This window comes from Myzus persicae, unplaced genomic scaffold (assembly GCF_001856785.1).
Source record: "Myzus persicae strain clone G006 unplaced genomic scaffold, MPER_G0061.0, whole genome shotgun sequence".
NCBI lineage: Eukaryota > Metazoa > Arthropoda > Insecta > Hemiptera > Aphididae > Myzus > Myzus persicae.
The window spans coordinates 12,960-33,017 of record NW_019104295.1 but is presented as its reverse complement, the minus strand read 5'-3'; the positions used below and the strand labels follow the sequence as shown (position 1 = coordinate 33,017).

At 26.6% G+C, this 20,058-nt stretch overlaps 2 protein-coding genes across 8 annotated transcripts in view; one reads left to right on the top strand and one right to left on the bottom strand.

The window, feature by feature from the left end:
- LOC111040966 (protein ALP1-like) overlaps window positions 1-20,058 on the top strand; it is a 68,807-nt gene that overhangs the window by 36,434 nt on the left and 12,315 nt on the right. The window lies entirely within an intron of this gene.
- LOC111040965 (NAD-dependent protein deacetylase Sir2B-like) lies at window positions 10,474-12,879 on the bottom strand. Its single transcript, XM_022325060.1, has one exon. The coding sequence runs from the start codon at window positions 12,860-12,862 to the stop codon at window positions 10,688-10,690; it is 2,175 nt and encodes a 724-aa protein (XP_022180752.1). The 5' UTR covers window positions 12,863-12,879; the 3' UTR covers window positions 10,474-10,687.

Genomic DNA, 20,058 nt, shown 5'->3' with positions numbered 1-20,058 from the left:
ATAAAATAAACAGTAATTACCATAATGCTTAATGCTTAAGTATTGATTTTTTTAGGCTCTACAACAGAATACGTCCAAAACATCTGGTTATTTCACCGAATATGTTATAGGTAACACATTGATGAATAAAACATAATTAAGAAGTATAGGTTTATTACATATTATTTCACATACATCAATTTCTTTTTTTATTTATGTTATTGCACATTTTTTTCTTTAATTAAATAGCAAAACTAGGATTTAATGTTGTGATTTATTCGATACTTATATTAATAACAGTCTCTTAGATTTAATAATTATTAAAAATAAAATGCTAATCCATTTTTAGTAAACAAAAAGAAACAAATACTTGATATTTGATAAATAAATAAATATTTAACAGCCTTTAGTAACAAGTTGGATATTATAACTTGACGTTAACAACACCATTTTAAAATAAAATTATTTTAAACAAAAAACAACTCAATACATACAAAATTAAAATAAATGAGAGATATCCACTTATATCTTTAAACAGTCTTTTAAGTTAATTAACAAAAAAAAAAAAAAAAACAAATTAAATTATATTAAAAATAAAAATAATTGAATAATAGTTAATCATCACTAGAGTGCCTTAATAGTGAGAGTGTGGCCATACGGAGTGATAAGATAAGAGATTAGGCCGCCATTAGTTGGCTAAACTAAAATTTCAGTATATAGTATATAGTATATACCAGTTATTAACGCATTACATGATATTTTATAGTTTTCGTTTCAAACTTTTCTCATTTCTTCTCAAATATTAATTTTTAAGATTTATGATAGAGTCTTAATTATAATAATTACAACACGTTGAATAGTCTCACGATTTCATTATTATATTCTAACAAGTATAGAATATTAATTTTAAAAAGGACAGTTTCAAATTATCAAGTAATATAATTTCTGAAACATATTCCCTATTAAATTATATCAAAACAAATAAATGTGAGGCGCTACGTGGCAAAGTCAGCAATCTCCAAACGCAGTGATTTTTTTTAAATGTCGAAAAACTGTTTTACCATTACTTGGTATTTCTCCATGATATTTTATTTTTCGTTGATTGATAGTAGAGTTTGGTGTTATTCCCCGTAATCATATAATTTGGTAAATGTCGATAGCATTAAATAATAAAGGAAGGAAAATGGACATTGTCAAATTTGCTGCGGGACCACGGAGATTGTCGCTGTTGTCACAGAAACGCATGGAGATTGCCTTATGTGCCACAGAAACGTAGAAAATGTATAATATGAAGTGATAGAAAAGTCATGTTGATAGAAAAAGTAGGATTAAAACAGACAATATAACTGATTATTATATTTTTATTACTTTAAAAACAAACAATATTTTAACACTTACAACTTTTTAAATAACCATTCATCTTTTGATTTTCTATAAAATAATAATATTAAAAAATAGTAACAAAATAAATCTATTGCTAGAAAAAAACAACTGTTTAACTATAAAATAATTCAGTACAGTCTTCTTAATAAAAAAACAAAATAATATCAACTCTTTTAAAACTTTAAAAAAAAATCATACAACTTTTTATTTTCTATATATTATGTATTAAAAATTGTAAAAAATAAATGTGTTAATAGAAAACAAAAACAAACGTTAAACTATGAATTCCATACAATTGTCTACATATTCGCAATCAGGGTTACATTCGCTGCTTTCATCATGGGTGGGTCTCGATACCTGACGATCGAAAAAATCTATATAGTATTGCAGATTCTCTGCAGATTTTTCCCAATCGAGACCAAAGTGCTTTGTTAGTAGTTTTTTCACATCCGTAGCTTTTTCTTCTTTCACACAAAATAGCAGAAAATTGAGTAATCAAATTTATTTAACTGTAACAATACTGGCTTTCCAGGCACTTACGATACCTTTTCCCTCCCTTCTGGAAAGTCCACAGGTAGGTAACTTTTGTCCCATATTCATCCTCATTGTTTTTATCACTGGTCAACCTAGCCCCTTGTCTTTTATTTAATAACATATTTTTTTGTTGTAACGTAATACCAAATGTGACCTGTTGACTGATCATCTTCAAAATTCATACTTCTATGATTGATGTGTTCATTTAATTTCTTTATTTTAAATTTGTGTCTTTTAAGTCACAAACATTTCCATTTTGTTTAAGAGTAGTTCCAATTAATAATCAAGTAAAAAATAATTTTATGCTTGTTGATAATTTTTTTAATTATTTATATTTATATTTTATGGTTTAATAGTAACATATTTACTTCATTTAAAAATAATTAATGCATGATATAATTTGGTTCTGAATTATGAATAAAAGGTTTTTATCTGGTTTTTTACATAAGCTACCATCAAAATATTTTTTAATAAGGCAGTGAAACTTTATTTTATAGTTGCATTATAACTAAACTATTAATTTTACTTCTATAATAGCTATTTNTAGTCACATGTCTTATCACAACACACAGAAGTATTCAAAATTCCAACGGTGGGCCAAAGTTACCACCCAGAGACAAAGTTACCCCATGTTACGGTAGGTATGTAGTATTTGGTGCATGCTCTCTGCTATAATGGGAAATACTAGGAAATTTTTGTTGTTGAACAAAAATTTTTTAGAGTTTCATAATTTATTCAACCATTTCGGATGTTAAGATTTTTTTCTACAAATTAAAAATATTTGTGTAACCCTGGAAAAAAAATAATTATAGAATCATCCAACCATTTAAATTTAATCCATATTTATTTGTAACAATATAAAAATGTTCTGTGTTACACTATTTTATGTTGGGCACTATAAATTATAATTTTAATTCCACACTATGAAGGATTTCTTTTTACATTTGTTTATAATGTACCTATTTATAATATTAGTTCTTACAATGACAAAAATCATAATTTTTTTTTACATTGGAAGTTTTTCATGATGAGTGAGTTTAATTTAATACATTTGATGGGATTAAAAGCCAAATAACTTCATTTTGACGAGAAATTCATTATGATTATGGAACAATGGAATAACACAAAATGTTTGAATTTTTTTGATGAAAATAAAATTGTATTATTTTACGTAAATTCAAAAAACCAATACATTTTTCACATTAATTCCTAATAACTTGTTTTATTTTTTTTAAACGTACATGGCTTAAAGTGAATACAGTACATTGGAATCAAATTAATTATTTTGTCATTATCATATTATCAAACTCGGTGTAGACAGCCGATTCCTTACAAGTTTTAAAATATGTGGGCTTCTGAAATGAATACTTACAGTTATTTTATGCCTCTTTTCCTCTTTGCTTCTTTTTTTTAAGATTTTAAAATTACAAGCAAACCACAGCTATTTTCTATGAGCCTCTGAACATTGGTTAGTTAGGTTAACTTTATAATTTAGCCATTTAAAGGAAAAATGTGTAGTAAATATAATTGTCCATATTTCATGTTCTTATTTCTATAGTCGAACAGTTAATTAAATATTTAAAACTGTTAAATTTACTTTGAAAATTGGAACTAATTTTATCCTTATGGTTGAGTCAAATGATATAGACTTTACATTAGCAACCATTGTATATAATTTTTAAGAAATATATTATATAATTTCAATTTTACATAAATATATACCTTAAAGTGGGGTGAATTGCAACAAAATCAGAGTTAAATCTGACTGAACTTCATTTCAAAATTAGATGTTTTTACTACCGTCCAGTAAAACACTTAGAATTGAATGTACTGGTGAAATAACAAGGTTGATTACGTACAAATTTACAATTTTTCAGGAGATACGAAAAACATCTATTTTTATTTTTATATATAATATATTATATAAGAAAAATTTAAAAATTTAAAAATGTTGAATTATTTTAATATTGGTTGATACATTATGTATTTCACATAATTACATAATAAGCAAATTTTAATTATTTAATAAAATAAACAGTAATTACCATAATGCTTAATGCTTAAGTATTGATTTTTTTAGGCTCTACAACAGAATACGTCCAAAACATCTGGTTATTTCACCGAATATGTTATAGGTAACACATTGATGAATAAAACATAATTAAGAAGTATAGGTTTATTACATATTATTTCACATACATCAATTTCTTTTTTTATTTATGTTATTGCACATTTTTTTCTTTAATTAAATAGCAAAACTAGGATTTAATGTTGTGATTTATTCGATACTTATATTAATAACAGTCTCTTAGATTTAATAATTATTAAAAATAAAATGCTAATCCATTTTTAGTAAACAAAAAGAAACAAATACTTGATATTTGATAAATAAATAAATATTTAACAGCCTTTAGTAACAAGTTGGATATTATAACTTGACGTTAACAACACCATTTTAAAATAAAATTATTTTAAACAAAAAACAACTCAATACATACAAAATTAAAATAAATGAGAGATATCCACTTATATCTTTAAACAGTCTTTTAAGTTAATTAACAAAAAAAAAAAAAAAAACAAATTAAATTATATTAAAAATAAAAATAATTGAATAATAGTTAATCATCACTAGAGTGCCTTAATAGTGAGAGTGTGGCCATACGGAGTGATAAGATAAGAGATTAGGCCGCCATTAGTTGGCTAAACTAAAATTTCAGTATATAGTATATAGTATATACCAGTTATTAACGCATTACATGATATTTTATAGTTTTCGTTTCAAACTTTTCTCATTTCTTCTCAAATATTAATTTTTAAGATTTATGATAGAGTCTTAATTATAATAATTACAACATGTTGAATAGTCTCACGATTTCATTATTATATTCTAACAAGTATAGAATATTAATTTTAAAAAGGACAGTTTCAAATTATCAAGTAATATAATTTCTGAAACATATTCCCTATTAAATTATATCAAAACAAATAAATGTGAGGCGCTACGTGGCAAAGTCAGCAATCTCCAAACGCAGTGATTTTTTTTAAATGTCGAAAAACTGTTTTACCATTACTTGGTATTTCTCCATGATATTTTATTTTTCGTTGATTGATAGTAGAGTTTGGTGTTATTCCCCGTAATCATATAATTTGGTAAATGTCGATAGCATTAAATAATAAAGGAAGGAAAATGGACATTGTCAAATTTGCTGCGGGACCACGGAGATTGTCGCTGTTGTCACAGAAACGCATGGAGATTGCCTTATGTGCCACAGAAACGTAGAAAATGTATAATATGAAGTGATAGAAAAGTCATGTTGATAGAAAAAGTAGGATTAAAACAGACAATATAACTGATTATTATATTTTTATTACTTTAAAAACAAACAATATTTTAACACTTACAACTTTTTAAATAACCATTCATCTTTTGATTTTCTATAAAATAATAATATTAAAAAATAGTAACAAAATAAATCTATTGCTAGAAAAAAACAACTGTTTAACTATAAAATAATTCAGTACAGTCTTCTTAATAAAAAAACAAAATAATATCAACTCTTTTAAAACTTTAAAAAAAAATCATACAACTTTTTATTTTCTATATATTATGTATTAAAAATTGTAAAAAATAAATGTGTTAATAGAAAACAAAAACAAACGTTAAACTATGAATTCCATACAATTGTCTACATATTCGCAATCAGGGTTACATTCGCTGCTTTCATCATGGGTGGGTCTCGATACCTGACGATCGAAAAAATCTATATAGTATTGCAGATTCTCTGCAGATTTTTCCCAATCGAGACCAAAGTGCTTTGTTAGTAGTTTTTTCACATCCGTAGCTTTTTCTTCTTTCACACAAAATAGCAGAAAATTGAGTAATCAAATTTATTTAACTGTAACAATACTGGCTTTCCAGGCACTTACGATACCTTTTCCCTCCCTTCTGGAAAGTCCACAGGTAGGTAACTTTTGTCCCATATTCATCCTCATTGTTTTTATCACTGGTCAACCTAGCCCCTTGTCTTTTATTTAATAACATATTTTTTTGTTGTAACGTAATACCAAATGTGACCTGTTGACTGATCATCTTCAAAATTCATACTTCTATGATTGATGTGTTCATTTAATTTCTTTATTTTAAATTTGTGTCTTTTAAGTCACAAACATTTCCATTTTGTTTAAGAGTAGTTCCAATTAATAATCAAGTAAAAAATAATTTTATGCTTGTTGATAATTTTTTTAATTATTTATATTTATATTTTATGGTTTAATAGTAACATATTTACTTCATTTAAAAATAATTAATGCATGATATAATTTGGTTCTGAATTATGAATAAAAGGTTTTTATCTGGTTTTTTACATAAGCTACCATCAAAATATTTTTTAATAAGGCAGTGAAACTTTATTTTATAGTTGCATTATAACTAAACTATTAATTTTACTTCTATAATAGCTATTTTTTTGTTCTTATCTACCACATTTGCATTAATATTGATGTACATTTGTTTAAAGTAAAACAAATAAAAAATTAAAACAATATTTTATACTTGTTAATATTATTATAATTACTGTGTATAATAATATTGTAAGTTGTACATTCAAGTGATATATCAAGTTATGGTCAAGTTAGCTATGATTTTATATTATATTATTCAACAAATGTATATGAATGAGCCTCTGGCGCGGTCTAACCATCCGTAAGCTCTTAAATGTATACTTGAATGAATATGTTAAATAACAACGCACCATCTCAAATATAAATATTTGGTTGTACATGTTAGCCAACTTGTATTATGTGGTGAAAACATGTTTGTTATTTATACGTAACAGGTATATTACATTATGTCTATATACAATGGAGTTATACAGTATATTAATAGTTTACAAGTTTATAATGCAATGTGTAGCAGAGAATATTTAAAAAGTAGTTGTTATATAGTATGTATAATTAATTTAATTTTTAATCTTTTCTTCAAAATAATTTACTAATCAAATAAGTTGTATGTTATTTAAGCTGTTATTGTAATTAGTTAGTGATGTGGTAAATATGTAAATAACCATCTAAAAACATAAATTACGTTACCAGAAAAATATTGCAAAAAATAAATATTTTTTGTGTTACAATGTTAATATATATTGAACCAAAAATTGTTTATTTTTTAAATATTATATCATACATGCTTTTTTATGTTAAATGAAATATATAGTTTTGTAATGTGATTAAAGGTCACTTTTTATATAATCATAACAAGCTTAAAATATAGTTCTGTTTTAATAATTTTTTATAAAATAACTTGACTATTTATTTTGTTTTATTTTCTTAAAATATTCTATCATCAATAAAAAATAATGCATTTTTACAATGTATCACATTTGTGCTAAGGTTGTATTATTTTAATCCTAGGTCGCAACTTGTATTAATCTTTAACATAGCAGTTATTAAAATAACCAATATTTATGACATTTTTTAAAAATTATTTTGATTAATTCAAATAATTAGTCGGAAGATCCATTGAAGTTATCAAATCCAAATAATTTTGAATTAACCCTTAACTTGGCAGAACTTGAAATTTATAACTGAAAATTTGAAAGTTGACTATCTTTAACTAATTTGAGGTCACTGAGTTCAAAAATGACAAAAAAAAATAATGTAACTCTTCGAGTTTTTGAGTTATGAGCTGTAGCCAAAAAGATACATTATCAAAAACCCATGTTTCATGTTGCGTATCTAAAAAGATTTTTAACCCTAGAGTACTAATGTCATACCATACTACAGTACAGGTAATGATACGTAAATTTTACGTATAACATTTTTTTTTTTATTAATCCGTAATTTATTTTTATTTTTTTATATTTTTTTGTCAAATAAAATAAGAATAAAATAAATATATAATATTAACTCAAACAAAATAAGCCTTATATTTTGGTATTAATTTTTCAACCATAAAAAAGAAAACAAACATCTTTAAATTATACATTTTTAAACTTAATAAATTAATTTATAAAAAAATCCAACTATAAAATACAATACTTTATAAAAATGACAATTTTCTCAACATTCAATACATTTTTTTTTCTGGTGTTCTCCACAAACAGGTCTCTCACATTCGATGCAGTATGTGGTCGTCAATCTTTTCTTTTTATAATTACAAAGTGTGCAATACTTTCTTGGACCTGATTGAGTGTTATGACTTGTATCAATAATTGTACCTTGTTTTTCACCAATCACCTCTTGTATAGTTCTCCTAAGTTCTTTGCTGATATTTGGAATGTTTAACCTTTGACATTGCCATTCTTCTGTCAGTTGCTTGTGCAATCCTAACATAAAGTGTAGTCTAGATAGTGGCTTTCGGTTATCTTTATTTTTTTTATAAAAGTTATGTAAATAAATCACGTAAGCGTTAACGTTAGCAATATTCAACATGTTGTAAAAAAAACATAACGGCCAACGTTTTGTTTTTCGACTACAATTCATATTATGGGTCATTTGATCAAAGGAATCAACACCTCCTTTTGTGGAATTGTAATTCATAACTATTTCCGGTTTTTTGGTATTTTTATCTAAAGACGAATCTTGATGAGCAGATGATATCAAAGCTACAAGTTTATTTTGGTTTGGTTTGTAAGATACAACAGTCATATCTTCATGAAAAAGGAAAAATGATGACTGTGGTTTTCTTTTTTGAAACTTAAGGTCTGTGAACTCAGTAGGAAACTCTCTTTTATTTTTTTTTATTGTTCCTATCACAGTTAGCTTTTCTTCTTTCAAAAGAGATAGTACTAATGGTATATTACAAAACCAATTATCCATGGTCACATTACGATTGGATCCTTTTATACTAACTACTAATTGTTTCACAAAAAAGTCAGCAGCAACTAAGCCATTAGGTACTGTCCCTTTTCCTAAATACGGTACAGCATCAATGACATACTTCGATGAATTATCACACATCATCACTATTTTGATTCCATACCTCGTAGGTTTAGATGGGATATACATCCTGAATGGACATCTTCCTCTAAATCCTACTAATTGTTCGTCAATAGTTACGTAACTTCCGGGTTTGTAATTGAAGGGCTTGCTGCAACAACCAGATAAATCCACTTTTTGAAATTTTCCAGGGCAAAGAAAATTCTTTTTTTAGGCTAAATACTTGTTAAAAATAATTTTTTTTTAGTTTGTTTATTATTCTTTGTATAATTATTCACAATATTTTAAACTTTGAAAAAAAAAAAAAAAAAAAATAGGGGTATTATTTGTTTGTCAAAGTTGAGGGGAGCATGGATTTATCTGGTTGTTGCGCTTAAGTGTATTAGTTTTTATATTATTACTTAAGTAATTTTATTTATATATCCAATATCAGTAGCATTTTCAATGTTATTCTTATTTATAATTATTAATCATCATATTAAGCCTTCAAATAAGGAATAGTAAGACATATCTGACATAACATTTTGTATAAAAACATTTTATACATAAAACCTATTATTTTTGTTTTGTAAATTATGTCTTAAATTAGCACTTTAATAATTTATTTCTTAATTTATTTTTGATATATTACCTTCCTTATATAATATTATAATACTCAAGTAGTGATAACAATAAATAACAATAAAAAATATTTATTTCATACAAATAAAACAAAAAAATATAGTAATAAAATAATAAGGTACTTTTCTTTCTTATTTAAATACCTTAACAATTAATAACATTTCAATATAGTTTATATAATAGTATAAAATGAAATACAATATTTTAGTATACCTAACTTTGGTAAAATGTATTGTGTTATCACAAAAAATCATAATATGTTTTCTCTAAATACAAAATAGAAAAAACAAAAAAATATAGTAATAAAATAATAAGATATCTTCCTTTCTTAATTAAATATCTTAAAAATTAATCACATAGCAATAGTATATAGAACAGTATAAATTAAAATATAATACTTTTGTATAAGTACCTAACTTTGGTAAAATGTATTGCGTTATCACAAAAAATAATAATATGTTTTCTCTAAATAACAATAACAATGTTAATAAATTTTACACAAATAAAAAACAAAAAAATATAGTAATAAAATAATAAGACATCTTCCTTTCTTACTTAAATACCTTAAAAAGTAATAACATATCAATATAGTTTATATAACAGTATAAACTGAAATACAATACTTTGGGCACTTTGGCATACCTAACTTAGGTAAAAAGTATTATTATCACAAAAAATAATAATAATATGTTTCCTCTAAATAACAATAACAATGTTAATAAATTTTACACAAATAAAAAACAAAAAAATATAGTAATAAAATAATAAGACATCTTCCTTTCTTACTTAAATACCTTAAAAAGTAATAACATATCAATATAGTTTATATAACAGTATAAACTGAAATACAATACTTTGGGCACTTTGGCATACCTAACTTAGGTAAAAAGTATTATTATCACAAAAAATAATAATAATATGTTTCCTCTAAATAACAATAACAATGTTAATAAATTTTACACAAATAAAAAACAAAAAAATATAGTAATAAAATAATAAGACATCTTCCTTTCTTATTTAAATACCTTAAAAAGTAATAACATATCAATATAGTTTATATAACAGTATAAACTGAAATACAATACTTTGGCATACCTAACTTTGGTAAAAAGTATTATTATCACACATTATAATATAGTAATAATAAAAACCTATAGGCTATAATACTATTTCGAAGTCAAAATTATTGCTGTTAGGTATTTGATATAAAATTAAAAATATTAAGTTTAATTTTTTAGTATTCATAGTCTGATAAAACTGTATCATCATTGGTTTCTACAAACTGTTCATAAAACCATAAATGTTGAGGGGGAACATATTTTGCAGCCAATTCAAGGACATCTTTTAGTTTTGCAGCTTTAATACTAAGTTTTCCTTGATACAATAATGGGAGGTTTTCCATGGGAAATTTCAATAAGGATCCAGATTTTTCTATTGTATAATGCTCTTTGGCAGTTGAATTGGGAATAACACTACATAACAAACCCTCTTTAGTATACTCAATACAGCGATAAGCCATTATTGTGAACTTGACTTTGTTTTTACTAGTAATATATTTTTTAAAAAATGGTTTTAAGTAATCTGAAAAATTGTATATAAAATTTTGATTAACATTAATCACATGAAATTTTTTGATGTTTGTTTGTTTGACCAGTTCTTGATAAGTTATTGGTAAAAATACACGTTCAATTTTTCTCTTCTTCTGCTCAATCAAACCAAAGCAGCGGTCACATGGCAGGAAACTGTGCCCTGGTTCAGGATACCTTTGAATGATTGTATTTAATCCAAATGCATTTGATTTTATAATAGTGTAGATATATTGAAATAAAGCATTATTCTTGTTTTGTGAGCTACAGTTATCTGCGAAAAGGTATAATGTCTTTACTCCTTGTTGAAGTAAATTTTGTAAATAATAATGGAGAAAACTTATAACCTCATTCTGGCCTTTTTTGGCAACTGACTCATCATACATAAAAAAGTAAGCTTGGTTTGTTTTTGCTGAGTGAATGCAAAAATTGTATGACCAAATTTGCCTTTTATAAAACACATCACCACATGGTACATGTGGTAAAGGCATGTTTTGTTGGAAGTCAAATGATAAAACTTCTAAATCAGTATTTTCCTTAGACTCTAGAGATAATCTTTTTAGATCAGCATAAAATAATTCTGCTTTTTTTTGGTGAATTTGTTTTTCTTCAATCAAAGATAATTTAATGTCTGTATTTAATTCAGCGTTAATAAAATTGTCTAGTCGATCACATGTTTGGCAAGTGTCTGATTTTGGATTGCCAAACGACAAATTAAAATTATTGTTAAAATATTTGAGAAAATATGGATATTTTACAATAGGTTTGGCTTTTCTTCCATTTATTAATATCTCATAAATGTCAGGTTCATATTTTTCAATATACATTTCATACATTTTGTGTACACTAAGCTCAGCAGATAAATAACGTTTTTCATTGTTATCTTGTCTGCTATAGTGTGAAACACACTTGGGGAAGCTCTGAATATGTGCCGATAATTGAAATAAAATATTATCAGGTAATTTATTAGGTCGTACTGTATGTTTTCCACGCAAATCTTTTGGGCTAGGGATATTTTGTCTTAACTTAGTAAAAACCCTTTCAACTACTGCTTTGCCAATACCAAAAAAAGAGCAAAATGCAGTTTTGCAAACTTTTAATTCATCGGTCCCAAAACGCACTTTATATGAGCAAGCAACACTTCTGTTGGGTTTTTCATTATTTATTGGGCGGCGTCTTAACACATCACTAATTTGTATTAATCCAGATAGAAAGGTATCTTGCTTTTCTTTATCAGCTATATTGTTGAACATATTTATAAGCAAATGTTTTTGTTCATCAGTCACAGCCTCAAAACATTGTAACTTACATTTACAAGGGGGTCCTGTTACTCTTCTTTTTATAATTTTATTTCTCAAACTTACACATTCTTTACCTTGAGCTCGAAGTACTTTTGTAACATTTCTTTTCCATATCAGTGGATTACTTGACCTTTTTTTGCCCCTTCTAATAGAACTTTCTTGTTCATTGTTCTGTGTATTGTCCTCTACTGCATCTAAATTATTATTTTCCCTATTACCTTCACTATTCTCTATGTTGTTATCTACTGCTTCTAAATTATTATTTTCCCTATTATTTTCATTGTTCTCTATATTGTAATCTACTGCTTCTAAATTTTTATTTTCCTTATTACCTTCATTGATCTCTATATTGTCATCTACATCTTCATCGTTTTCGGAATTACTTAATAGTGGAAATATTCCCACAAGCAAATCATCATTTACATTCTCACCTAGAGAAAAATCTGGATCAAGGAAATCGTCATCATCATCGGAGTATTCAAATGAATCATTTAAAGCGTCGTTAATATCATCGTCATTCATTATAAAATACAAAAACGTTAACAGTTAAAAAGGTATAAGCAGTAAGAATAAGCAGTAAACGAAACGTTATTAACAGTGAACAAGTAACAAATTAATAAAGATGAAAATTTTAAACGAAACTTACGAAACTAAAACTAATATAAACGATATTTTGTATAATTGATAACTGATAACTGATAAGTGATAGCGTGCGAATTACAGTGTGCCCATATAAACGCAACAACAAGATAAATCCGGATTTATCTGATTGTTGCACGTGTTTTGTAAAACAAGATAAATCCATTTCTATAATAACTTCTTTGTCAATAATCGGATTTATCTGATTGTTGCATCTGTTTTTAAAGAAAATTTTCCTTTATTATTTTTCGTCAAAAAGTGATATTCCAAAAAAAGTGGATTTATCTGGTTGTTGCAGCAAGCCCTTCAATTGTTTCTACAATTATTCAGCAGAATATCCCATATGATAGAAATAGGTGCTAACTTTGTTTCCTCTTTACGCTGTGGACGAGTGTTTCTGTCGTCAAACCTCAAACAATTAATTAAAAAATTAAATCTACTTTCTGACATAGTTGCCCGATATCTATTACCACAAAATGAAGTATCAAAGAGTAACTTCGTGGTCAAATGGTTATTTTTAAGGGCAGCTGCTAGTACCAAAAGACCAAATAAAGCATTGAGTTCAGATAATGTCACATGACATAAGCTTGCGCTCTCTTTATTTTTGTAATTTACTCTCTGACGATCTATTTCTTGATTTGTGTACAAAAGAACTAAATTAATTATTTCATCGGTGAAAAATAGTTTGAAACACTCGATTGGCTCATATGAATTAATTGCCATGGGGGTTGGTCCAGGGCGAATATGAATAATATTTTTTTGAGAAACTTTACCACCGGACTTAGTACTCTGAGTTTTCCATAAAAACCCATTTTTACCCACGATTTCAGATTTATTTGGAATTTGTATAATATAATCATTATCAGTATTTACACTCTCAAGTTCACTATTTGTTTTTCCTACTTTATTTGTTTTAGTGTGTGAAGACTGTACAATTTTTCTTTTTCGTGACTCTATAGGTGTTAATTCTATATTTCTAATGTCAACATTCAATTGTTCATCTAATACACTCTCTTCTGCCGGAGAATAATCGGGATCCTCATCACTATTATCTATATCTTCCTCGTCCGTTGAATACTCATTCTCTAATCCACTTTCTTCTCCACTTTCATTGTCTGTTAATTCATTTAGCAAACGAATAATATCTATATCATTTACCTCCATATTTTTTTATAAGATAAAACTCGATGTACGCAAAATCAAACAACACAAAAATACAAATTAATATGAAATAATAATAGAGAATAAAATGTCACGTGTTTCAGTAACTATACGATTATTTTACGTATACATTTTAACGTTTGATAGTAACAATACGATTATTTTACGTACAAAATTTTACGTTGGATAGTAATGATACGTAAAACTTACGTGTAATGTTTTCGGTGATAAGGTTGTGCACAAAATGAAATGATAGATATGAAAACATTATTACACAACATTGATGTCCAAGGTTTTTAGATTATAGAGGTTGCCTCATAATCATGTAAACAAAACCAAAACCCCGCACGCCGCAGCTGATCTAGTGACGTCATTGTAGTATACGATATTACGATTACCGGCGGATAGCCGTGTCGCATTGGAAATGTAATAGAAAAGGTGAAAAATTAATATTTTTGATTAACTTACTGACCTAGGTACTTGAATCAAATTCAAAAATAATTATTAAATTGTTAAATATCTAAACTGTTACAGTTTTAATAAATAAAAATAAATATGAACAAAGGCTAAAAAATATGTGTTTAGATTAGGTAATCAAATGTTTTTCACAAAATGTATTATTTTTATGTCAGAATTTATAGCCATTTTTATTAATTATATTTTTTTTAAATTTTTATTGTTCCAAGTAGTTCAGTTGATCAAACATATACATTTATAATCTATTATATTTATGAAAATAAAAAAAAATGTTTGTATATTTTATATTTTATTCAAAAAAAATAATTTCATATTAAATAATATAAATAATATTGTATTATTAAATTCAATATTATTAGTCAATACCTATAATAAACTTTAAAAAAAAAAATGGGGGAAAAATGTTTTTGATTATAGGTAATGGTAATTAAAATAAAACAGTAATTAATATACTACTTGAAACATTTAATTTAATATTAAATACACAATTCAATACCAATATTAACAGATAGATATAATTTTATAATAACAACAGCTTAACATGATTACAATAAAATAGATTATGTCATCAGCCTTCTTAATTTTTGTAGTTTTTGTAAGCGGAATTTAGACTTCGGTGTGTGTTGTTTATTGTAGTATTTCATACGAATAAGTATTCGTTGTTTGATATATGATTGGATGACAATATTATATTTTTTTTCCATATCCATTCTAGATATTATTTTTTTAGTTAAATTTTTGACAACACCCAGGCCTTTCGGAATTTGTTGTTTTGTAATCTTTTTAAATAAACGTTCAATCCTAAATATATTTGTTTTGAAATTATTACTTGGAACAATAAGCCCCCCATAAGATAGATGACTTATCCATGATGGCATTGAATAATTATGTTCATGTGAACTTTTATCATAACTTGATTTTGATGTGATAGAGCCAAGTTCAGGGAATTTCAGTTGATATTTTTTAGCAATCCAACCGGCTAAATATTCAACTGCATCATTGGTCATTTCAAGCTTGTTTACACATTGTACCTCAGATGATATTGATGATTCATCAGTATCGCTTAAATAATCATTTGTGTCTGTATCAGTTTCAGAGTTGTCTATATTTTCACGTTCATTACTAATAGAAAAATTAATTTTTTTTAATGTACTGGCCACCATAAATTCTTCTTTGTTTTTATCGTTGGTATTCGCTTGATTGGAAACCACACCAGGATTTTTACCCAGAATAATCATTCGTAGTCTATACAACGCATTAAGAGGGGATGGATGGTCATTCAGTCCTCCTCTGGATCGAATTTGTGAAAATAAATTTTCTAAAGCATCTTGATTTACTTTACTTGTTAAAAGATATTCCAAGCCATTTTGTTGTAAAATGTTTAAAAGATGTTTTGTCCCGTTAATATTCATAAGAAGAGCCTTTTGAAAAATTTGAAGTGATTTTTTCCCATTGCATCTCATTGTTAAAAATATATCATATACATTATCGAGAAGTGCATCTTGTTCATCAATTAATAAGCCATATGGTGCTGTATAAGGAGAGTGCTTATCATTTGTGTGTGAAACATTTGCTAAATCAAACCAATTGTTAACTAATTCAATAAAGTTGGCTGTGTCGTTTAATAATTTTATATCAGTTATAGGTTTATAATGCTTAAGTGCAGTTGCGGTGGTATGAGACAGTAATTGTGTTGCTAATCTTACTTTTTGTCTCAGGGGTCCATCACAGGTTAAATGTTCGGAAGTTAGTTTATGACAAACACTAAGCTCTGTAGACATATTTCTTACCAATGCTTCTAATGGTTTTTTGTTGATAATTTGGTCATTAATTTGAAAACCCGTGTCTAATAACCAGTTTCTGATAAGCTTTAGAATATGAGGTGCATCTGGAATGTATACTATATCTCTTCCGTTTGGGATTGAGAATATAGGATTTTCATAACTAATATTTAAAGATTTCCACAAACCAACATTTCCCCCACCGCAGTCACTAGTACAACAAACAACCTTATATCCAATTTGATCCAGTCTTTCAATTATATCAAAGAGAATGTCTTTAGTCATTTTTTTATCAAAGTCTACATAAATTGGCTGTTTCCATTGAGATGCTAGTCCTCGAGCCATAATCACCTGCATTTGGTTATGAGGCCCAACAACTTCATCATGAAGGACATCATACTCCTTGACACTAGACACTTTAACTTCATCAAACATTAATACTGTAAGCTTTTCAGAATTATTCAATACTTCACCATTGAGTTTCATTAGATTTAGTACATCATGAAGAACACCATTCCTCATTTCTATGCTTTTGGCCCACCTCTGAAGAGAAGAAAGTCCTAAAATCAATTTAAAATTAATACAAACATTTTTTAACTAAGTATAATGGTTCAATGAGTATAAAATAAAAAATTATTTACCAGGTAGAGGATAATGCAGTTCATTTTTGACATAGACATATGCTCTTTTACTGAAATACCTAAGAGTGAAGGCTTTTGAAATTTCAGCTCTTGTCCAATGGACCCTTTTCTTTTTTTGCATTATTAAATTCAACTGGTTTGCAGAAAATATAGATGACAAATATTTCTTGGCTTGATTTTCAATGGTTTGACTTTTATTTAAAGAGAGCAATTTGATTTGTTTGGTTGTAGTTTTCTGCGTTTGTTTTAAAAGCAAGTTAGTTTCTTTCAAATTTTTAGTTAGAACCTTTATACTCAAACGAAGTGATTCATTAATTTTTTTATTGTCAATATCAGATTTTTTAATTGACGCAATTTCTTTTTCCAGTACACTGTAATCAGTTTTTAATATGTCATATTCTTTAAGTAGATTGATATAAAACTTCTCATAATCTAGTTCAATGTTAACTTGTGTAAGATCATCATCTGGTATAGACAGTACTTTGGATGTACTGGATGTACTAAGAGCTGAATTGATTATCTTGTTGTGATCCTACAACAATTATTAACAAATATCTGTGAGTTACAAAGTAATGTGATAAGTGAGATAATATAATATAATATTTATTCCTATATATTGTGATTTATTAGTGAGTTTGATATATTATTGTTTCTTTGCAATTATCAGATAAACATTAAATTGTACAGGTTATGAGGTCATGAATCATGATATTACATCATATATATAATAAATTATCTCTACAAATTATTAATATTATTATGATACTAAAATAATATAAAACTTTCTGTTTAAGTATTTGACTGTGGTAATACACAGGGACAAAATTAATACATGAATATAAATTTTAATATTAACCTCTTTTATTGATTTTCTTTCCATCCTTCTTCTACGACTAATGATTGATGCAGATTCAACTAAGTCAGTTGGTAAATTCAACGTAGGAATTGCATCCTCTTTAAGTCTTCGACTCTTAGATTTATATCCTAAAAATACAACAAAGAATAAAATATATTATATCAAAGTTTTATTTTTAGAAATACTACCTAAAAGTTCTGCTTTTAAGTCTCGAACAAATGCATCAACATTAAAGTGATCAGAGCAAATAAATGATGTATCTGGATTAAAATGGTCACCTCGTTTGCATTTCTGAACCCATTCTTTCCGATAGTTTAGATCTTTTGGAAATCTAAACATAATATATTTTAAATGCATATAATAATAGATATAATAAATACCTAAATACCTTAATTATAAATAATATATATTATTTTCAGTTACTTGACTGTTTTATTATTCATTAATATACAGTGTCGGTCTTTTTGGACCTTGTCTATAGTAGGTATACACTTTACACTTGACATGTATTATACTAATATAAATATTGAAATATAATATAATGCATTAATAGGTAATAATTTTAAGTACCTGTGAAATGATATGTTGGATTTTCCATCATTTTTTGATTTACTGTAGTTATTTATGCAAGTAGCAATAGCACAACATGAGCCTCCTTTCTGCTTTAATATCTTTGATTCCATAATACGTATAAACTTATGAAATGTACAAACAATGAAAATAAATGAAAATATAGTAAAAATAAAATAAATATTTAAATAATTAATACGGTAAACTCAAAACCAATGATAGCTGTAGTTGTAGATTGTATACTGTAGTATACGATGTTAACAATTTATACTACAATGACGTCATCGGACTAGTTCTCCCACTCCTACTTTTTCGAAATTTCCGTATGAGGCAACCTCTATAATCTAAAAACCTTGATTGATGTCAACTAACTAGAGATAGCATTCCAGGAATATCAAGTTGTTATTAATCATAAATACAGTGTTACCACCCATCATATAAATCATGTACGTAATATTTACGTATATTACCATTCTAGGGTTAAAGCATTTTCCTTTATTAAAATCAAACAAATTAAATCATGAAATAAACAAAGTTATTGTAGCAATTACCTTATTGCTTATTTATAAAACAAAATATTATATAACAATTAAGTGTTTAATAATATTGAATATAAAATATTAATTATAAATTATTTAAAATTACAAAACAATATCACAGCAATTACCTTATTACATACTTATTTAATAAAAACAGTATAAAATTAATTTGCAACTTTAACAAATAACTAATAATTATTGTAGGAGCATGTGTTTCATTGTTTTATATGGAAATCATTGTAGCAGTTTCTTTTTTTCACTGTGTATATAGTCAGTTCATTTTAAGAAGCGATTCAGGTGGCCAACTTCTGCGCATGGGCGTGGCTTCGTAGATCTCGTTTGTCTTAATAATTACCGCCGACGGGAGCGACGCTTTAGTCTAGTGTAGTGATGGGCGATTCTTGAAAGTGAATCGATTTTTTGAATTGATTTAAATCGAAAAGAAAAGATCGATTCAAAAAAAGATCGGTTGCAAAAGATCGATCTTAAAAATCGAAATTATTTAATCAACAGATGGCGTGTTTTGGCGGCTTTAAATATTCCCGGGCTACTCTCCCTTGTATGGTGCAACTCATAAAGTTTCATATATAAAGGTTTTCCGTAGTCGTCAATATCAGTGCGAGTACTCCCTAGTCCCTCTGGTTACGGATCATGGGTATACACTAGAGGTGGGCAAAATTTTTCAAACATCGATGTTGTCGATACATCGGATTTTCGAGTATAACCTCGATGTTTTTCGATGTTTTTAATACATAAACATAAAAACTTTTCAGAACATGAAAAAATTTAAATAACCAAAAAAAAGTTTTTAAAGGTCAAGTTTCTATCTTTTTTTTTATTAATTCACCATTTAAGTCATTTAGTGCCTTGCAGTTTGCACACCAATTTATGGCCCTTTAATTACAGTTATGGCAAGTAGTGGATTGGCTTATCGGGAAATTGGGAATTTTCCCAATGGGCTGGTTCATTTTGTGGGCCACTTACTTAGTAGTAAAGTAATACTTACTAGTTACTACTTAGTTTATATTTTACGAACAAAATAAATGTTTTTTTT